The 19,969-nt window shown below is 40.9% G+C and overlaps 1 protein-coding gene across 9 annotated transcripts in view; it reads right to left on the bottom strand.

Moving 5' to 3' along the window:
* IDNK (IDNK gluconokinase) overlaps positions 1-293 on the bottom strand; it is an 11,328-nt gene extending 11,035 nt beyond the window's left edge. For 2 of the 9 annotated variants that reach the window (XM_042453751.1, XM_042453750.1), the window contains exon 1: positions 104-293. In XM_042453751.1, the coding sequence (XP_042309685.1) occupies positions 104-280 (177 nt within the window). In that variant the 5' untranslated portion in view covers positions 281-293. Of the gene's footprint in view, positions 1-99 lie in introns of all 9 variants that reach the window. The other 7 variants (XM_042453744.1, XM_042453748.1, XM_042453741.1 and 4 more) reach the window with 6 other exon arrangements.
* Positions 294-19,969: the final 19,676 nt, after the last annotated feature.

The raw sequence follows: 19,969 nt of genomic DNA, 5'->3' as shown, positions 1-19,969 counted from the left end.
GATGGGACACAAAACTAGTCTCCTTGGAAGGAGAGCACCCTTTCCTCCTTCCCCTGAGCAAACCACCCAAGGAAGAGCCTCATCCCAAGAGAGCAGTACCTACTTCCCTGAGCCGCTGACTCCCATCACCACCAGCGCCACAGTCGCCATGGCTGCCTTTCCCTGCTGCTCCTCGGGCCTCCCTGCCTCCCTCCCAGCCCAGGCCTTCTTCCCTCGCCTCAGCCGCCCTCTCTGTCCCTCCTCCGGCCCCGAGGGGAAGAAGGGAGGGAGGAGGAAGCATGGCAGCCAGGCCAAAGGCCGCCCTCCTCCTCCTCCTCCTCCTCCACTTTAGCATTAGGAAACCAGCCTGGTGGAAATACAGTATCAGAAGGGGGGGAGCCTTTTATAACACTTTTTGTGGGTTTTTAGGGAGGCTGTGCAATAATAATAATAATAATAATAATAATAATAATAATAATAATAATAATAATACATTTTATTTATATACCGCCTTTCCAGAGGATCAAGGCGGTTTACAATGTTGCATAAACAAATACACAAAGTACCTAAACAACAGCCAAACACCTGCTGGCTGCCAATATCTGAAGCAGTTGCCTGACTCTGTGCTTCATGAGTGATCACTTCGACCCAATTATTATTATTATTATTATTATTTTCTTATATCCCGCCTTTCTCCCAATGTAGGGACCTGAAGTGGTGAACAAGAAGTATAAAATAATACAATTTTATAAACAATACAATATTAAAATACATAAATAGAAAATTAAACACAATTAAACATGTGGTACAAGGAAGGTGTCCTGAAAGACTAGCCAGGGTCACACAGTATGTATGTATGTATGTATATGTGTGTGTGTATACACACATACATATACAGTGTACTGTATATCCCACTCTCTTCCATGCCAGCATTCTCTGAAAACACCAGCCACAGATTCTGGCAAAGCGTCAGGAATAAACTCTTCTAGAATATGGCTACATAGCCGGAAAACCCACAAAAAAACTATGGATGCTGGCCATGAAAGCCTTCGACTTCACAGTCAGGGCTTGGTTTTGAATCAGGCCTTGGCCTGGGTTTGGGTTCATTTTAGTTGCCACATTTGCAGAATTAGTGCAGTTTGACACCGCTTTAAGTGTCCTGGCTCCAATCTGTGGAACCCTGGGATTTGTAGTTGGTTGTGGCACCAGAACTCAAGAGAGAAGACTAAATATTACAGATTAACATGTAAATCAAATATACTGATCAACATGTAAACCACTTCCTGTCAACCAAGGGTCACACAGTACACTCATTCCTCCACATTCGCTGGGGTTAGGAGCACAGGGCCTTTGTGAATATGGGAAAACCACAAATAACAAAAACACTAATTTTTTTTTACCTGAGAGAACACCTCTAGGAATCTCTAGGTCCTCCAGGGCACCTCTGTGGTCAACATCTGCCAGACATCAGCCATAGAATTGCGCTAGAGGAGCTACAAAGGGCAAGGCCTAGTGGAGTGTTCTCTCTAAGAAGCTCTAGGTCCTTCAGTGTGCCTTTTGGTTAAGATTGACCACAGAGTTGCGCTGGATGACCTACATATTCCTAGAAAGAACATATTAATAAAATTACTAAACCAGTACACAAAACTACAAATCCCAGAATTCCATAGCCTTGAGCCAGAGCATTTAATGCGATAGCAAAGCACATTAGTTCTGTAGTGCAGGTGCAGCCTGAAAATCAATTGTCGCATAGAAAGTCAACAGGCAGGTGAATCTCATTGATTCAATGGGCCTGTTTTAGCTAAAACATGTACTGTTAGGATGCAAAGGGACTTGGTCTATTTCCTCAGATGCATGCTATATCTTTTTCCCCCACATTTAGTCTCAAAAGTAGTGCTAGATCATTTTGCATACTGATATTCTAGTCCAGGGGTAGGCAACCTTTTTGAGCCGGGGGCCGGGTTGCTGTCCCTCAGGCGACTGGGGGGGCCAAAGCCAGGGGTGGAGCTTCAACCCTCTGGGGCGGGGCCACGTGCCAGGGTGGAGCTTCCACCCTCCAGGGGCGGGACTGCGTGCTGAGGCGGAGCTTCCACCCTCCGGGGGCCAGGCCTCCCCATCTTTGCTGGCCCCTGACGAGGCCCCAGGCCCCGTCAGAGACCGGCAAAAAAGCTGGTGGGGGCCGCCAGCGCTGGAGGGCCCCCTGGAGGGCCCCAGCAACGGCAAAGGGCCCCCCAGAGGCCCCCTACCGCCGTCGGAGCCCTCCTGGAGGGCCCCAGCGATGGCAGTGGGCCTCCTAGAGGCCCCCTGCCGCCGCAGTCGCGCGAGACTTCGCCGCCATTTTGCCTCCCAAAATGGTGGCGCCCAAAGTGGCGAAAAGCTGTGATGGGCGGCCACTGCGGCGGCGGCGGCGGCAGTGGCAACAGCAGCCAGGGGCCGGTCAGCAGGCCTCTGCGGGCCGCATCCGGCCCGTGGGCCGGAGGTTGCCGACCCCTGTTCTAGTCTAATACTGCTATGTCTCTGAATTAGTAATAGGATTTAGACCAAAATCTCTAAAAACCCCTTTCTAATACATTATTGTTGTTGTTGTTGTTGTTATTATTATTATCATCATCATTTATTTACAGAGCACTGTAAAGTTTGCACAGTGCTTTACATAGTAAAGGTCAAATAAAATGAAGGGGTGGAGGGGGAGAGAATGAAAACCTGCGAAGCAACGTACAATCTAAAACAACAACATTACATGATTAAAATATCTCTAAAATAATACTAATTAGTATACAATACAAACAAAGTAAGTAGCAGATTAACAACCAGTAATTTGGAATGCCTCCCTAAACAAGAGTGTCTTAAATTTGGCCTTAAAATTAGCCAAGGAAGTAATAGTTCTTAATTGTGTGGGAAGAGATTCCAGGCACGAGGAGCAGCACAGGAGGAGGGGCACATTCGAGCAGGAGACCCTTGGCTGGGTCAGGAGACCAGTGTTATAGGATCTCAATGCACATTTTAAGTGTTGATTTTAGAATCCTAGAATCACAATCAAAGCACCCCTGAGAGATGGTCATCCAGCCTCTGTTAAAAGCCTCCAAAGAAGGAGACTCTGCCACTCTCTGAGGCAGTGTATTTCACTGTCAGAAAGCTCTTATCACACAGGAGGAATTTCTCTTAATTTTGAATGAAAAAGAGTGGGGCCAGAACGCATTCAAGTGAATTCGCTAGTTCAGTGAATTTATGTGAATTCAAATTGCATTCGAACTGAATGCCCGAAAATAGCTTGCCATTGCCTGAAATTGCATGTGATCACCTCTCATGCAATAACGTGAAACCCCATGATTGCGTTCAGACTGACTTCCCATTGCCCGGAATTTTGTGTGGTAGTCAATCATGCAATAACATTAAACACCATGATTGCATTCAGATTGCCATTGTATTATACTTCCAATTAATTTCCTTTGTCTGATAAACTCCTCACTCTCAGGAATTCTTCTTAATGTTGAGGTGGAATCTCTTTTCCTGTAGTTTGAATCCACTGCTATTCTCTGGAGCAGCAGAAAACAAGCTTGCTCCATCCTCAGTATAACACCCCTTCAAATACTTAAACAGGGCCATCATATCACCTCTTAACCTTCTCTTCTCCAGGCTAAACATACCCAGCTCCCTAAGTCACTCCTCATAAGGCATGGTTTCCAGGTCCTTCACAATTTTGGTTGCAACAAAAGACAGATAAAAAAACAAGACAGTGCCTGAGTAAAAGATCTTCCTTTAAATATTGTTAGCTCCTCAAAGCCTGTCAGAATAAAAATGCTTGCAAAGAAAGGACAGCAAGAGGGGGCTGTTCTGCTTTCCTTAGCAATGTCAATGCAGAAACTAGAAATAACAACCAAGACGGTATCATCTTGTGTTCTTATTTGGCATGCCAGTGAAGATCTTGGGGGCCTGGCAGATTCACCTGGAAAAATATGATCCATTAGACAGCTTGGACCTATAGGTCAAAATCAACTCTTTGAATTGTGCTCTAAAAGACTGACAGCCAAAGAGTTTTAAGATGGAGTTCTCAGTTTTAACAATGGAGTTCCCTTAAAAGCAGCCTCAGTCAAAGTGCTTGGGCCTCCTGAATATTGTTGATTACACTTCATAGGGAGACCTACACTGTGCATTGTCTTCCTGTGGTTCCCAAAAGCCTTGCTGAGGGGCCATTCACACTACAGAAATAAACCAGTTTGGAACCAGTTTATTCCCATGATGTCCACACTTGCTCCAACTGCAATCAAGAAAGCCTACAGGGGGTGGGTGGCAGCTGAAAAGCCAATTTAAACCAGGGCATTTGGCACTGGACCCCTTAGCGGTTCTTTTTTAAGAGCTGCAAGCAACAATCAGCATCTTCAGTAGTGTGAGTATGCTACAGAATCGATTTGGATCGCACTGCATCGTTCCTGGAAATGGAGGCACCTCCATTTTAAATCAATATGGTGTCAAATGTGAATGGCAACAGGGTTAAAATGGCACAGAGAGATTTGATCATGGTAAACGTAGTAGCAACACTGAATTTATTCTGAATCGGTTCTGGATTGGTGCAGAGATGCTAATCTCTTTGTTCAAAAAAGTAAGTGTGAATGGCCCCTGAGTCTAAAGCAAAAACACTAAAGTACACTCTTATCCTCTTGCCAATGCCAGATTTATGCATTAGCTAAGTGGGCTATTGTTTAGGAGGAGCCATTTAAGTTGTGGTTTTATAAAACTCAGAATAATGCATGTTTTTAGTAATACTGTGAGACCTCTTCAATTTGACATGAGACCTCAGCATGTCTTAATATGGCCTGGACACTTGGAGTTCTTTAGCCCAGACAACAATATTTTACATAAACTGAAATTAGAAAGACACTGAAGAGCCAGCATGATGTAATGGTTTGAGTGTTGGACTAGGTGTTTGAAAGACCAGGGTCTCCACTTAGCTATGGAAACCTACTGGGTGACCTTGGGCAAGTCACACTATCTCAGCCTCAGAAGAACAATGGCAAACCTCTGAATTAATCTTGCCAAGAAACCCTGCAGATAGGGTCATCATAATTCAGAATGGTCTTTTGGGCATATAGCATCAACAGCAAAGAGAGTGAAGTATAAACATCTTCTAGTGGTGTCCTGCATTATATTTGAGCTATATGGGCAAATAAAAAAATAAGGATGCGGTATTAACAAAAGAATATTCAAATAGCATGACATCTATGGCTGCTGTGACCTAACATCCATTATATAACTAAAGGCTTAAGCCTAGAGTTATTTTAGTAACGGGATTATTTATTTGTGATGTGTATAGATGATACTTCAGAGTAGCAATAGCTCAGATGAATGATGAAATGGGTGAAAATGTTTAAAATCTTTTCATACAAAAGGGTATGTACCTTACTGAATTAAAAAAAAACCACACACAACAATATTAGTAAAATCCACCATTGAATAGCAGTTTTGTTAGGTCAAACCAAAATGTTATAAAAGAGGGCAAAATTTCAAGTTCTCCACAACTTTTCACCAGGCAGGTGGTAAAACAAAATTTAAAAAGAGATAGGTGGGGGGAAGTCCTAGAAAATATCAAAAATTAGTCCTGATATTGTAGCCATGAAATTGCCAGTTAAATTCAGTCTCTAAATGGAAAGTGCAGACTTAATTAAATCATGGCAGGTGTGCAGTATCAAGCTGTATGCAGAAAAAAACATACTAGGAATTAAAATCAGTGGCCATTATCCTTTTCTGAATATGCAAAAGTACAGTATATTGGAATCTGAAGATCTGTTCCTTCAATGAAGCACACAAGTTATGGAATACACTTATATTTAAACAAAAATTTAAACAATATCTTCATAAGTAATCATAATTTTTCAGGTTTGTCACTAATTGGTTTCCCTATTATGTCAATTTCCTTTATTTTAGATTTATCAAGGCAAAGTTGCCTATCATCTTAATCCTCTCATCGGTAGACTCTTCCCCATCAAGTCCAGGTTGCCAGGAAATGGGAATGGAAACTTCAAAACTTTGTATAGGGTGACTAAATGTCATACTCACAAAGGAGGACAAGGCCCCACAAAATGTAGGACATTTAAAAAAACACAAACAAGCAGCAGCATTTTAATTTATCCAGAGGTGTATCTGAAGAAGTAGGTTACAAAAGCTTATGCTACAACTTTTTTTAATATTTAAGCTGCTGCTACACTGCAGTATTAATACAGTTTAACAATGCTTTAACTGTCATGGGTCAATCCTATGGAATCCTGGGATTTGTAGTTTGTTGTGGCACCACAGCGCTCTGTCAGAGAAGGCTAAATACTTCACAAAACTACAAATTCCATAATTCCATAGCATTGAGCCATGGCAGTTAAAATGTTGTCAAACTGCAACAGTTCTCCAGTGTAGATGCAGCCCTTGTCTCAACGGTGCTGCAAGATTCATTTGCATACTGATATTCCTGATGAACATATACTATGTTTCTGAATTCTGGGCAGTCCTGATCATTAACAAGAACCACAGCAATCTCATTTGTTCCTTCTGAAGCTCACACAGAAAATAAAGAAATCCTCCAAACAGTGAAGATTCCAGTTATTTGGGGGCTCCACTCCACCATCCCTCATCATTCACAACAAGCACTTGTCTGTGAAGACAAATCTTGGAATTTACTGCTGAGCAGCCTTTAGCCAAAAACCTTATTTACCAAGCTAGTTAGCTCATTTTCTTCTAGTTCAGCTGATATCTCCCTGAAAAAAGACTACAATTATTTCACAGGATATGTTTTGAGAACTCTTTTAATACAAAATGTCATGGAAAACAAAGTTTGCATACTGAGTATAGATGTGCTGAAGAACTACCTTTGCTCATTTATTCTGAAAGGTCTTTAGAGGACCTGGGAAAGAAAGAAGATCTGATGCTTTCACACCTACTCAGAAGGGCTGTTTTCACAAGCACCTCCTGCAGTTCCTGCATGTTTACCTTATTATTAATATTCTTTGCCTTCAAGTCCTCCAAGAAATAAGATCTCCAAAGAAGACCGATTAAATTTTGAAAAGGAACCCACACATTTCTTCTTATTGCTCATTACCGACTTGGTTTTCAGCAATTTTGAATCTGACCTGAATTGTATGAATGAGTAATCCCAGAAACTGTACTAAGATTGTAAATTTTTATCTAGCCTACTGGGTGCAGGATGACTAGATAATATGAATGTGGATGCCTCTCTATAAACCATAGGTTTATTTGGTTATACTGTAACTATGGACCTCTTTTCAACCCTCCTGGCTCTCAGAAGTGTTTTTCCATAAAATCAAATTAAAAATAAATCACATTTTTAAAGCAAAACAGTACACACATCAGAAGAATAATTTGTTAAATAGAATTCCTCAACATCCAGGGAAGAAAAAGTGGGAACTTCTAAATTGGTTCTGAAATAAGTGGTCAACGACTGCACCTGACCTGATGAACCCCAAAGTTACTCAGAGTAGTAGTCTGGTCTGTAACCCATCAGCTAGTTGCTGGTCCATGGTAAGTTTCCAGCAAACTACAAATTCAATAATATATACTAAAATTCAATAACATGAAGGGTGCTGGGATGGGCTTGGCTACAGCCAGCTTTAATGGTTTGAAAGCCACACAGGGAGGAAAAAAGTCCTGCAGTTTTCCAGGATCTTCATATGTGTTATATGAACTTGGCTTCAATTTAGTCACCCTCATCCACTTCATCACATCTGGTATGAGGCAACCCAATGAGAGTTAAGCAATTTAATTAAATCCAGTATTGATTTTGATGGGAGAAGGTGCTAGCAGCTAGGATGTACTTCAGGTCTTTTGCACACTTAAGTGGTAGTAAACTTCAGTGTAGGAAATTTGCTTCTGACTATGTGTGTACAGTATAGGATCTTTCTGTAACTGGAGACCATCTTAAACAACACTTAAGCAGTCAGCTCCAGAAAAAATGCACATGTGTGACCCTGCTACTGGCAGTTTTATTCCCACCTATGGTTTTTACTCTTTTTGCCTGATGAAAAATATCAGTGTGCTTTGAAAAGTAGTGTGATATAGTTTGCACCTTTTGATTGTCTTAAAAGTATCACCATGGTGTGTATTTTGGATTATATTGTCTTTTTCTATATTTGTATGATGATCTTGATATGCTGATATATTACATCCTTGTGCTGTTTGCTCTAATACCCTCAGGGAAAGAAAAACAAGACACAGATTTGTTAGGTGTGTGCGGTGCAGTCTTATGCATTCTTGATCAGAAATAAGTCCCACTTTGTTCAAGGGGCTTACTCCCATGTAAGCGTGTAAACACTGTATAGGATGACAAACATCTGTGCGCAGGTATCAAAAATTGCCCACAAATTCCTGACTGCCTAACATGCCAACTGCATTGATATACTTCAGATTCTCAATAAAATATCATTGAGATGATTTAGAAAATAATATAAAATAACCTTGTAACTGAGGTTACCATGATGTTTCAAAAGAGCCTAATTATTTTATATTTTTTCCTTATAGAAATCTCTGTTTTCTTACCTTCAGCCTGCCTTACAACACCTTGGAAACCTGTTCTCCAGGCTTGTGGGAAACAAATGACACTGATGCAATACTTTTTGAAGAAAGGGCGGAGGACATCCTTTTGTCTGAGGGCAGCATTTAATGAGAATGTTAGAACTAACATAGTGCTACTGCTGTTAATTAATATTGAACATATAAAAATGAATGAAAGAATGCAGTGTTTACACCAAAAACAACATTTTCTTTTTTGTTTCTGAGATGTTGTTTTTTAAGGATTTGAACTTCATCTGCAATACCGGCTCTGAAACAAGTCCATTTTATCTTCTCATCTACTGCTTTAGCAACCAGCACTTAAACTTGTATAAGGACCTATTTCAACATTACTTGAAATTATAATCCCTTTTAAAAATAAAGTCAGTCATTTGGGCAATTGCTTACCTTGAACTTCAGTATAAAGCAGAGATAACCCAGAAATGTGGATTTTAAGAAATTATGCATAGAAATAGAGATTTTTGTAGTGGTGTCTCCCCCCCCCCCCCAATAATGCATTTTGTGACTGCATTTCTAAGGAGTTTATCACACAGGAGGCAAAGCGCCCAAATCCCATGGATAAATAAGGTTTAAATCCCATGAATATCCCACAAGAGTGGGATTGTTTTTAGACACGTCGGGGCAGTTTGGCATTAACCTGACATTAACCCATGCAGAAAGCTGCAAAATCGCACCTCTTTTTAACCAGGATTTTCCAGAAATTAAAAAGTGGCATGATTTTGCAGCTTTCTGCACGGGTTAATGTCGAGTTAATGCCAAAGTCATGCAATGTCGTCTGAAAATAATCCTGCTCTTGCAGGACATTCACTGATTTAAACCCCGTTTATACACGGGATTTGGGCCCTTCTCTCCCCTATGATAAACTCCTAAGTCTTTGAAATGGCACCGTCATTTTAAGGTTTTTACCATGTCTGGCAAAAGATTATGTTATTTTGCTCCAATTCCACTATTCAAGCCTTGTGTGATAAAGTCTTGAGTCATGCCTCCCATGTGATTTCTCTTGCGGAGAGAGATTATATGCATTCTCCTTCTCCTGCTCCTTCCTGCATTCACACCAAAGCTGAAATCCAGTGCCATGCTAGGAGCTGTCCACTCTGTACATGGATTTTAATCTTCCAGCATCCAGCAGTAGACTTTTGTGTAGCTTGAAATCTGTACTGGGATTTCCCAGCCCACAAGAGCAGTTTTTGAGGCTGTACAGAGGTTGAAGTGCTAGAGGTGTGAGTATCATCCCCTTTCTGCTGACAGATAAGTTCTCTGAATATGTAGCATGGGTGGCCAACTGTGAAAGCCTAAGGAGGTCCTCACTAGCCCCCTCCCCACAAGACTTCAGATGACACCTCACCCAATGCACCTGTGTCTGCAACAAATAAACATTTCTTTGTCCCAAATACCCTGTAGGGGACATAGGGGCATTTTCACCATGTTTTTGGCTCAAGAGAGGACTTTTTTTTTTAGCAACAGTAAGTAAGTGGAAGTCACTTCCTGTCCATCTTCCTATTTCAAAAAAATGTCTCTTCTGGGTCTAAATCATCTTGGGGGAGAAGTGTAGTGGAAATTCACTCCACATAGGGCATTTGAAGGCAATGTGTATGTCTGTGTGCCTGTGTATTACCCTGGGAGTTCCTGGGAGTCTTCAAAAGCCTTCTCTTCCCATCCAGAGGGAGAGAAAGGCAAGCCAGCTCCACTAGGCCTTGCCTGAAAGAAGATGACCTTCCTCCATCCACCATCCAGAGGAAGAGAAGGGCAGGCCAGCTCCATTGGGCCTAATCAGAGTAAGAAGAAGGGCCCTCCCTCCAGCCCATCTGCTGTGGTCCAGGCATCAGAGGGAGAGAAGATCTGCTGGACTTTTCCTCTTCCCCACTGCCATTCCCTTCTCCTTTTGTGTCTGGTCTCTCTAGATTGTAAGCCTGATGGCAGGGAAATGTCTAATTAACAATTTGTAAGCCGCTTTGATAGCCTTTTGGCTGAAGAGCGGGGTATAAATATTATTATTATTATTATTATTATATTTGGAAGAAAAGCCCTCCACACACCCCTGGAGGGCATTTGGGGGCATTTCAGAGTCAAAAAAACAGTTTGACTCACATAGGCTATGGTCTTCACTTTTGTTGTTGTTAACTGTCCTCATGTTGGTCTTGACCCATAGCAATCCTGTTGATGAGACATCTCCAAGACCTCCTGTCCTCCACTACTCTGCCCAAGTCCTGCAAACTCATATTTGTGATCTGTATAATAGAATCCATCCATCTAGCTGCGGCCTTTTTACTCTTTTTACTTTCCTCCATCTTTCCTAGCATTACTGTTTTTTTCCAATGAGTCATGCCTTCTTGAGATGCGTCCAAGGTACGACAGCCTAAGTTTTGTCATCTTGCCTTTCAGGGAGAGTTCAGGCTACCTGAACTCTCCCTGAAAGGCAAGATGACAAACCTGAGGCTGTCATACCTTGGACACATCTCAGGACCATTTGTTTGTCTTTTTGGCTGTCCACAGAATCCCCAGCGCTCTTCTCAAGCACCACATCTCAAAGGAACTGATTTTCTTCCTATTTTCTTTCTTAACTTGTCCAGTTTTTACATCCAAACATGGTAATAGGGAATACAATAATAGCTCATATAATTCTAACTTTTGTGCTGAGTTATATAGCTTTGCATTTTATAATCTTTTCTAATTCTTTCATAGCTGCCCTTTCCATTCTTAATATTCTTCTGATTTCCTGGCTGTAATCCCCATTTCTGTCAGTGTTTGATCCCAGGTATGAGAATTCTTTTACTATTTCTATTTCCTCAATGTCTAGTTTGAATTTGTGTAAGTTGTGTAATTTATTACACAACTGTAAACTGCACTTTGCTCACTCTTTATATATGAGGTGGGAAATTTCTCATGCTTGATTTCCATTCCATAGGACCTTGGAGGTCCCCCCGTACATACTCCTTTTAATAGTTTTTTTTAAATGAGCAGAAAATCTCCCTACAATCCATACTAGAGACCATGAGGGGCAATTTTGCCATGGTTTTTAGGCTTCCCTGGATAGTTTTCAGCTCACAAAAGGCCTTTTTTTGACCAAGGAACAAGCTGAAAATCAATTTACTTGGGAACACAAGTGATGTTTTTTGGGGGGAGGGGAGCTGAGGAGGCCCTGGGGACTTCAAAAGCAGGCTGCTTTCCCTACCTTTGCATAAAGTGTGGGCAGGGAAAGATATAAATCATACTCGTAATCTTCACTGTAATAATTATCCTAAATCAGGATTGCAATTGCAAATGCAACTGTTGTTTATGGAAGCAGATAACATCATATTCATTTTGCAGAACTTCCAATTATAAAAATGTAGGCATTATAACCAATGGTTAGTTTGGAAATGTCAAGAATTCTATGAAGGCCTTAGCTTTCAAACCTTATTCTCTAACGCTATAATTCTTTTATAGCAAACTAGTCAGAGTTATGGAGAGGCAGCGTGGTGTAGCGGTTTGAGTGATGGACTACAACTCTGGAGATGAGGGTTCAAATCCCCAATCAGCCGTGAAACCCCACTGTGTGACCTTGGGCATGTCACACTCTCTCAGCCTCAGAGGAAGACAAACTGCCTCTGTACAAATCATGCTAGTAAAGCCCTGTGATAGGTTCACTTTAGGACTGCCATAAGTTAGAAATGACTCAAAGACAAGTGGGAGTTTAAAATGTTTGGGGAAAAGATTTAGGAACTGAGACTGAAGACAGTTTGAAATATTATATGGTCAAAACTTTAATTAAAATCAAGTCTCCTGTTTTAAGGGGCATAGTTTGAAGGTTCTTCACAGATGGTATCCATTCCAATTTATATAGATTATATTGGTGTTATGTAATGCTTTCTGGCGCTTGTGATGCCTTGTCCATGGGTGAAAGGTTTTTGGACTGATGTTTTTTCCAGAAATTAGATTAATTATAGAACAAATGTTGCAAATTATCACCAATAATTTCACTTCTCTTAATAAACAATCAATGAAGATTCACTGATATAGCACAAAAGTTAATTAGCTTAGAAAACTGCCACAAATTGGAAATGTGTTTTGAATCTTTCTTTGGGCAGTTGGAGAGGCAAGTTATGGAATTTTGTGCTAATGGTGAAGTTGACAGCTCTCAAGTCTTCATTGGCATACAAATGACTGGAAGTTTTTCCAGTATTTGGTCTTCACTTATTCAATAGGGAAATTTTTGTTAGCTTCCTTGATTCCCAGGCTAGGAGAAAGTTAGCATATAAATAAAGGGATGGATGGGTGGGTGGGTGGATAACAGCTCTGGGTGTATTTGTCTGCTCAAGTTACATATGAACTTTTGTAATGGTGTGCTATCTTTCTAATTTTGGTTCTATGGATAGAATATGTAGTATCTTTCTTTTATAATTTCCTTTTGTATCTAAAGATGTAAAGTAGGTACCCCTTATCTGTGGAGGATACATACCAAGACCTCCACTGGATGCCTGAAACAACAGATAATACAGTACTGAATCCTGGACCAGTAATATTTTTGAACCTTGATTGACAGCGGTAACTGAATGCAGAGACTGAAAGCATGGATAAAGGAGCATTATGTAATTTTTTGGACCATGGCTGACAGCAAGTAACTGAAACTGCAGAAAGCAAAATCATAGACACGGGTAGACTACAGTATTGTTTAAAGTTTTTGTTACCCAGGTTTTTAAAGAAATGTTTTGTATACTTTACATTACTGTATTTTTTGGGGGGGGAAACACACATTTATTCATTTAGAAATTTATTCATTCTCTACATGACATAAAAAAAATGAAAATAGTGAAAATGCAAAATTAATAGTACTAAAACACAACAAAATAACCAAAGAAGCTTAAATCAAGTAATCACATATATGAACCAAAACCAACCAACCCAGCCAGTAGTCATTGTCAACAGAGACCATTAATAAAATTTTAATACCTTATTAATGCCTAAATATTGTAAAGGCACCAGATTTTGGAAGTTAAGTAGGGTCAGCCCTAGTTAGTACTGGTTGGTACTTCGATGGGAGACTGCCAACCAATACCAGGTGCTGTAGGCTATATTTCAGAGGAAGGAACTGTCAAAGCCACCTATTTTTTTCTTGTCTAAGAAAACTATGAAATTCATGGGGTCACCTTAAGTGACCCTCAATAATATCTAAGGGGAAAAAACACCTTGTCCTATTGCTAAAAACGAATTAAGCTGGGTACAAACTGCAGGACAGCATTCTCCAAACAGTGAGCAACCACCAAAAATGCTGTTGCAAGGTTCCCTGAGAAAGTATAGTAGTTTGCTTCTTGTTCACCCACCTATTTGTGTATTCTGTTGCCATTTCTACAGAAGTGACACTGGAGTGTTATGATTGTGACAGCTTTCAAATTAATACAGTAACATCTGATTTGCCACCAGTAGCAGTAATTATGTGGTTTTGGCATCCCACAATGTCAGTCTAAATCAGTGACTAATTGCAAATTTCCTCTGTTGTTTCAGTGTCCTACCCAGGCATAGGGAAACTGTAGAAATACACACATGGTTAGACTGAGCAAGCTGGGTATATTGTGTATGTATATGTTGGGGAGAGGGAGTGCATGGCCAAGTGAGTGAGGAAAGAGTCATGTAAGGCCACAAATCAGAATGGAAGGGGCACAATCAAACAGATGTAGTACTGTAGTTGCTAGTTAGTTGTTAGCATCTGTGTCATACATATTCTGTTGAGATGTACATTAAAGAAACATGGGGCCATTTGTCTTAAAAACTGCACATCATAGTGTATACATGGGAAGTCAGTTTACATTTTTACACTCGTCTGTCAATTTGGCAGGCACAACATATACAGCTGATGTCCCATGTATACTTCATAACACATTTTTCTTAACCCTGCAAACAATCTGGTGAGTGTTATTGTGATTATACAAATGAAATGCCTTGGTGGGCCAGCCACAGCCTGGAGACCTTAAACTGAACCCCTCTTCAGTTAAGTCAATTCCATGTTGCACGTGATGGATATAAAGTATATCAAAAGCAGAACAGCACTATTTACCCCAGAGGAGGTAATTATCTTTTCCTTTCTTCTCACAGCCCTCCTTTCTTCTGTATTCATCATGGTATATTTAGGCCTTGATTAGTTTACTGCTGTGCATATATTGAATGTCTGCAAGGTAACAGGGTTTAATTGCATACTCCTCTTGCTCATTATTATTTACTGTTGGCTTCTCTGCATCCAGCATCATAAAAGAAGTGAACTAAACTAAGCACTACTTTTCATCTTTATATTACTTGCTGATTCTTTTTACAGGTTGGTAAGGTAACAGCTGAGCATTCACAATGTTAAGCTGTGACCCCATTCTCCCAGGCTTGATTTGGGTGCCAAGAAAGGCGCCAAAGAGCTAATATTATCAAGATTTACATCCTCCACTTGGCAGAACAAGACATTTTTAGGAACGGGTAAGGGCTGCCCCCGACAGCTGCCAAGCCTATTATGTATGATTTCTGTCCAGCTGTTAACGTGAATGCATAGAGTCACTAGGTAAAAGCAAGTAGACGGTGGGAGAGGCAGAGCTGAAGAATAGCAGGCTTGAAGAAAACAAGGAGAATACTACAGGAAGAGAATTGTAGAAATATTGTTTTATTTAAAATATTTCTATACCACTCTTCAATTCACAGTTCCCAAGGCATGTTACTATAGATATATATTTTAAAAAGTAAAAGGCAATGTTAAAAATAATCACAGCAAGAGTGAAACAAATGCATCAGAGATTAAAAACCTGGCAATATAAAAATGCTATTAGAAAGAAAAGGGGGAATGGGCAAAAGTGAGAGAAACAGTGCTCCTTTTATAGAAGGAACAGTTATTGGAGGAGGCGGTATTTAGACAAATTATATTCCTCAAATCACAGACCTTCAAAACAGTAGTCAAGGAAAGTGGCACAATCCACAAAAGATGAGAGGCCAGTGCCTCATTCCAAGTGAGCAATGGAGAGGAAAGGAGGAAAGGCAGTTAGGGAGAATGAAGGATTCTTCCAAATAGGCTTAAAGTAGAAAAGGAATTGGATGGAATGACTGGGATGGAAAAAAAAGAACGAAAGGAGGAAATGAGAAGAATAGCACTTGAGGAAAAGAGATAGAAAAATGAGGTGTTTCCATACAGAAAAGCTCAGAGCACTACCAAAACTATTGAATTTTTATTTGTTAACAGATTTGCTGTGGTTAGAAAAAGACAGGAAGCATTAGGAAAAAATCTGGAGGATTATAAATCAAAGATGGTGACATCTGGACCATTCATCAAATCATAAAATCTCATGCATGAAGCAGGGTGATTCCCAGAGCTGAACCATCTGTTACGTAGAATGAGTTACCCACCTCAGGCAGTGGAGTGGGAGAGCAGCAAACCATGCCTCTTCATTACCACTCAGGAGAGCTTTCCTGGTCACTTGTTGTTGTTGTTGTGGCGCAGTGGCTAAATGCCTGTACTGCAGCCACTCACTCAAAACCACAAGGTTGCGAGTTCAAGACCAGCAAAAGGGCTGAAGCTCGACTCAGGCTTGCATCCTTCCAAGGTCGCTAAAATGAGTACCCAGATTGTTGTAAATTAGCTTACAGTTGTAAACACTTCGACACTGCTTAGGCGGTATGAAGTGGTATATAAATGAAGCTTGTTTGTTTGTTTGTGATCCTTCAAGTTGTTTCCCTAAGGCCACTATCATGGGGTTTTATTGACAAGTTTCTTCAAAGGGGGGTGTAATTGCCATCTTCTGAAGCTGAGAGTGTGTGACTTGCTCAAGGCCACCCAGTGGATTTCCATGGCTGAGCCAGGATTCAAACCCTGATCTCCCAGTGTCCTAACCCAACACTTAAACCACTACACCATGCTAGCTCTCTCTTGGTCACTAGTCTCCAGATGAAGCAAATAGTACAGGGGGAAAGCAGCCTGCTGGTCTCAGTACAGCCATTCCCACTCACTGTAGCTTGATAGCAATTCCACAGCAGAGAAATAGCCAGGGTTCAGAGCCAGAGAGGCACCAAAGGCCTTGCTCTGAGTAGAGGAATAGGTCACCTTGCTCACAAATGTCTAACCCTGAGGAAGATCTGGTAAGAGCACAGCATCAAGCCCGGCCAACTCTGTGGAGGTCAGTGTTAGCTGCTGGCTGGCCCTTAGGGGGTGGGAGAGTTTGGGCTGCCACAGGTGAATGCATGGTGAAAGTCGGAGCTTGAATCACCCCAAAGAAAAGGGCAAGCAGTAAAAGGCACACAAGGGCAAGCAGAAAAAAGAATTGGGCAAGGCAAGGCCAGATCACAACATTTTTCTCTCTCTGAGGATGCACCCATTCTGCAGAAAGAAAGCTTCATGGTTTCATCCTGCAGAATCCTGGCATTTGTAGTCTGGTGAAATATTAAGCCTATGCTGTTAGAGAGCTTTGGTGCCTCACCAAAATACAAATCCCAGGATTCTGTAGGATGGAAATTAAAGTACTGTGAAACTGCTTTATTTGTGCAGAGTGAAACACCCAGAGTAGCCAACAGTGCCTTCTGTCCACTCCCCTAAGTTAAGGTTTGCCCTTTGGCAAAGGAAGGAGAAAAGTCCCTTGAGATCTTCTCTTCATCTGTAAAAACACAGTCCCAACAAATTAAATAAGTAAACATGTTATCAATTTACTCCTTTTCCATGACATCCAAAATGTGCTGCCCAAGACCAGTGAAGGTATAAAAAAAAATTGGTGGGGGAGGCATAGACAGGGCAAAGTCCCTCACATTGATGGCAAACTCCAATGTCAAATCATCATCATCATCATCATCATCATCATCATCATCATCATCATCTGCAAGGATTGCAAAAGAAGACAGGGAGCACATCTCACCCATCTCTGACCTATGCAGACTTATATTTTAATAAATGTGTCTATGTGACAAAGTAACGTTCTTCAAGTAATGACAGGAATCCAGAAATTGGGTGGATGGGTGGGGGCAGCAAAAAGAGGTTACAGAAGAGATCATGGGGAAGAATACAAACTGAAGAAAAAGATAATAAACTGTGGGGATTACAAAAAAAGGCAGGGCAGGGAGCACACCTTGCAGATCCCTGACCTAGACAGAATATAATATTTTAATACATTTGTATATGTAACAATCATGAAGAGATGAGGGAACAGGTTGATAAAACGTCCTAACTGCAAAGGAGGACAGGACATTGTAAAATGTAGGGCATTAAATAAAAATGTAGGATGTGACCAAATAGAAGCTCGAAACACTCATATGAATATAAATCCATGCTTCTTAGTCATGTTCAAAATAGAGGACTTTTGGAATTCCTTCTGGACAGAAGGCTGAGAATATATCCAGGGGTAGCCACATTGGCAAAGTGCAGTATCTTCCAAGACAGCTATATCTTTATTGGTCCAGCCAAAATGCACAATATATATGTTGCGAGCTTTCAAAGCTCCACTGGCTTCTTCACCAGGGAAAGGTGTTTAAAAACGAGACAGGATAAAAGGGGCAAAAACCAACAACAACCTGATGATATAAGGTAGGAATGCAGGGGAGGCACTACAACAAATCTGTGTGGTCAAAGCATGATTTGTTTCCCTGTGCTGGGCAAGTACTGCTATTTGATTCAGTAGGTTCCAAATGTAGGTCCTGGAAAAGGAGGACCAAGAGTCTGGTGTCACCCTGTGAGGGAAATAAAATGGACAGAGGAGGAGAAGGAGGAAAATATATATACAGTTGTTCCTCCACATTTGTGGATTTGATTATTCATGGATTTTATTAATGTGCTCCCTCTAGGAATTTCTAGGTCCTCCAGTGCAACTCTATGGTCAACTTTAACCAAAAGTCACACTGAAGGATCTAGAGATTCCTAGAGAGAACACTCCATTAGGCCTTTGTAGCTCCTCCAGCACAACTCTATGGTCAATGTGTGGCAGATGTTGAGCACAGAGTTGCCCTGGAAGACCCAGAGATTCCTAGAGAGGTGTCCTCTCAGGTAAAAACATGGTGTTTTTGTTATTTGTAGTTTTTCCACATTCGTGGGGGTCCTGTGCCCCTAACCTTAGCGAATGTGGGGGGATGAGTGTACACACACACACACACACACACACACACACAGGCATTTTCCTCACATTCACTTCTTCAAGTGCTCTCTTGCTCTCAATATATATATATATATATATATGGACAGTGAAAGCAAGAGAGCCTGAGAGGTGACTGTGAGGAATACACACACACACCCTCTCCTCCTCTGGCTGTCTCACTTTTTAATGTATGTATGTATATATGTATGCATGTGTATATATATGTATATACACACACACACACACACACACACACACACACATATATATATATACACAGTCTCTCTCTGTATATATATTTATATATATATGTTTATGTATATACACACATGCATACTGTACATATATACATACATACAGTAAATTAAAAAGTGAGACAGCCAGAGGAGGAGAAGGTGGATATATATATTCTTCAGATATTCCTCACATTCACTTGCTCTCACTATATATATACACACACACACACACACACACACACACACACACACACACACACATCCCTCCATATTTGTGGCTTTGCTTATTCACGGATTTGATTAATATGTTTTCTCTAGGAACACCTAGGTTCTCCAGCGGAGCTCTATGGTCAACTTTAACCAAAAGTTGCCCTGAAAGACCTAGAGATTCCTAGAGAGGGTTCTCTGCTAGGCCTTTGCAGCTCCTCCAGAGCAGTTCTATGGCCAGTGTCTGTTGGACGCTGACCACAGAGTCGCCCTGGAGGACCTACAGATTCCTAGAGAGGTGTCCTTCTCTCAGGTAAAAACAGGGTGTTTTTGTTATTTGCAGTTTTTCCATATTCACAGGGGTCTTATGCCCCTAACCATAGTGAATTTGGTGGGACAAGTGTGTGTGTGTGTGTGTGTGTGTATATATGAAATGTGAGAGTGAGAGAGCCAGTGTGGTGAATATGAGGAATATATATATATATGTCCACCTTCTCCTCCTCTTGCTGTCTCACTTTTTAATATTTATGTACATGTACATGTATGTATATGTATACACACACACACACAGAGGTATGCATACATATCTACATACATACATTAAAAAGTGAGATGGTCAAGGAAGGAGAAGCTGGGCATATATATATATATGTGTGTGTGTGTGTGTGTCCACCTTCTCCTCTGGCTGTCTCACTTTTTAATGTACGTGGATATGTGTGTCTGTGTGTGAGTGAGTGAATGAGAAAGCCCTTGAAGTGAATGAGAGGAATATGTGAACTATATTCTTCACATATTCCTGGCATTCATTGCGAGGGCTCTCTCTCTCTCTCACACCCACACATCTATCTATCTATCTATCTATCTATCTATCTATCTATCTATCTATCTATCTATCTATCTATCTATCTATCTATCTATCTATCT

Source organism: Sceloporus undulatus, chromosome 2 (genome assembly GCF_019175285.1).
Source record: "Sceloporus undulatus isolate JIND9_A2432 ecotype Alabama chromosome 2, SceUnd_v1.1, whole genome shotgun sequence".
NCBI lineage: Eukaryota > Metazoa > Chordata > Lepidosauria > Squamata > Phrynosomatidae > Sceloporus > Sceloporus undulatus.
The sequence above is the reverse complement of the archived record's forward strand: the minus strand, read 5'-3'. Positions and strand labels throughout refer to the sequence as shown.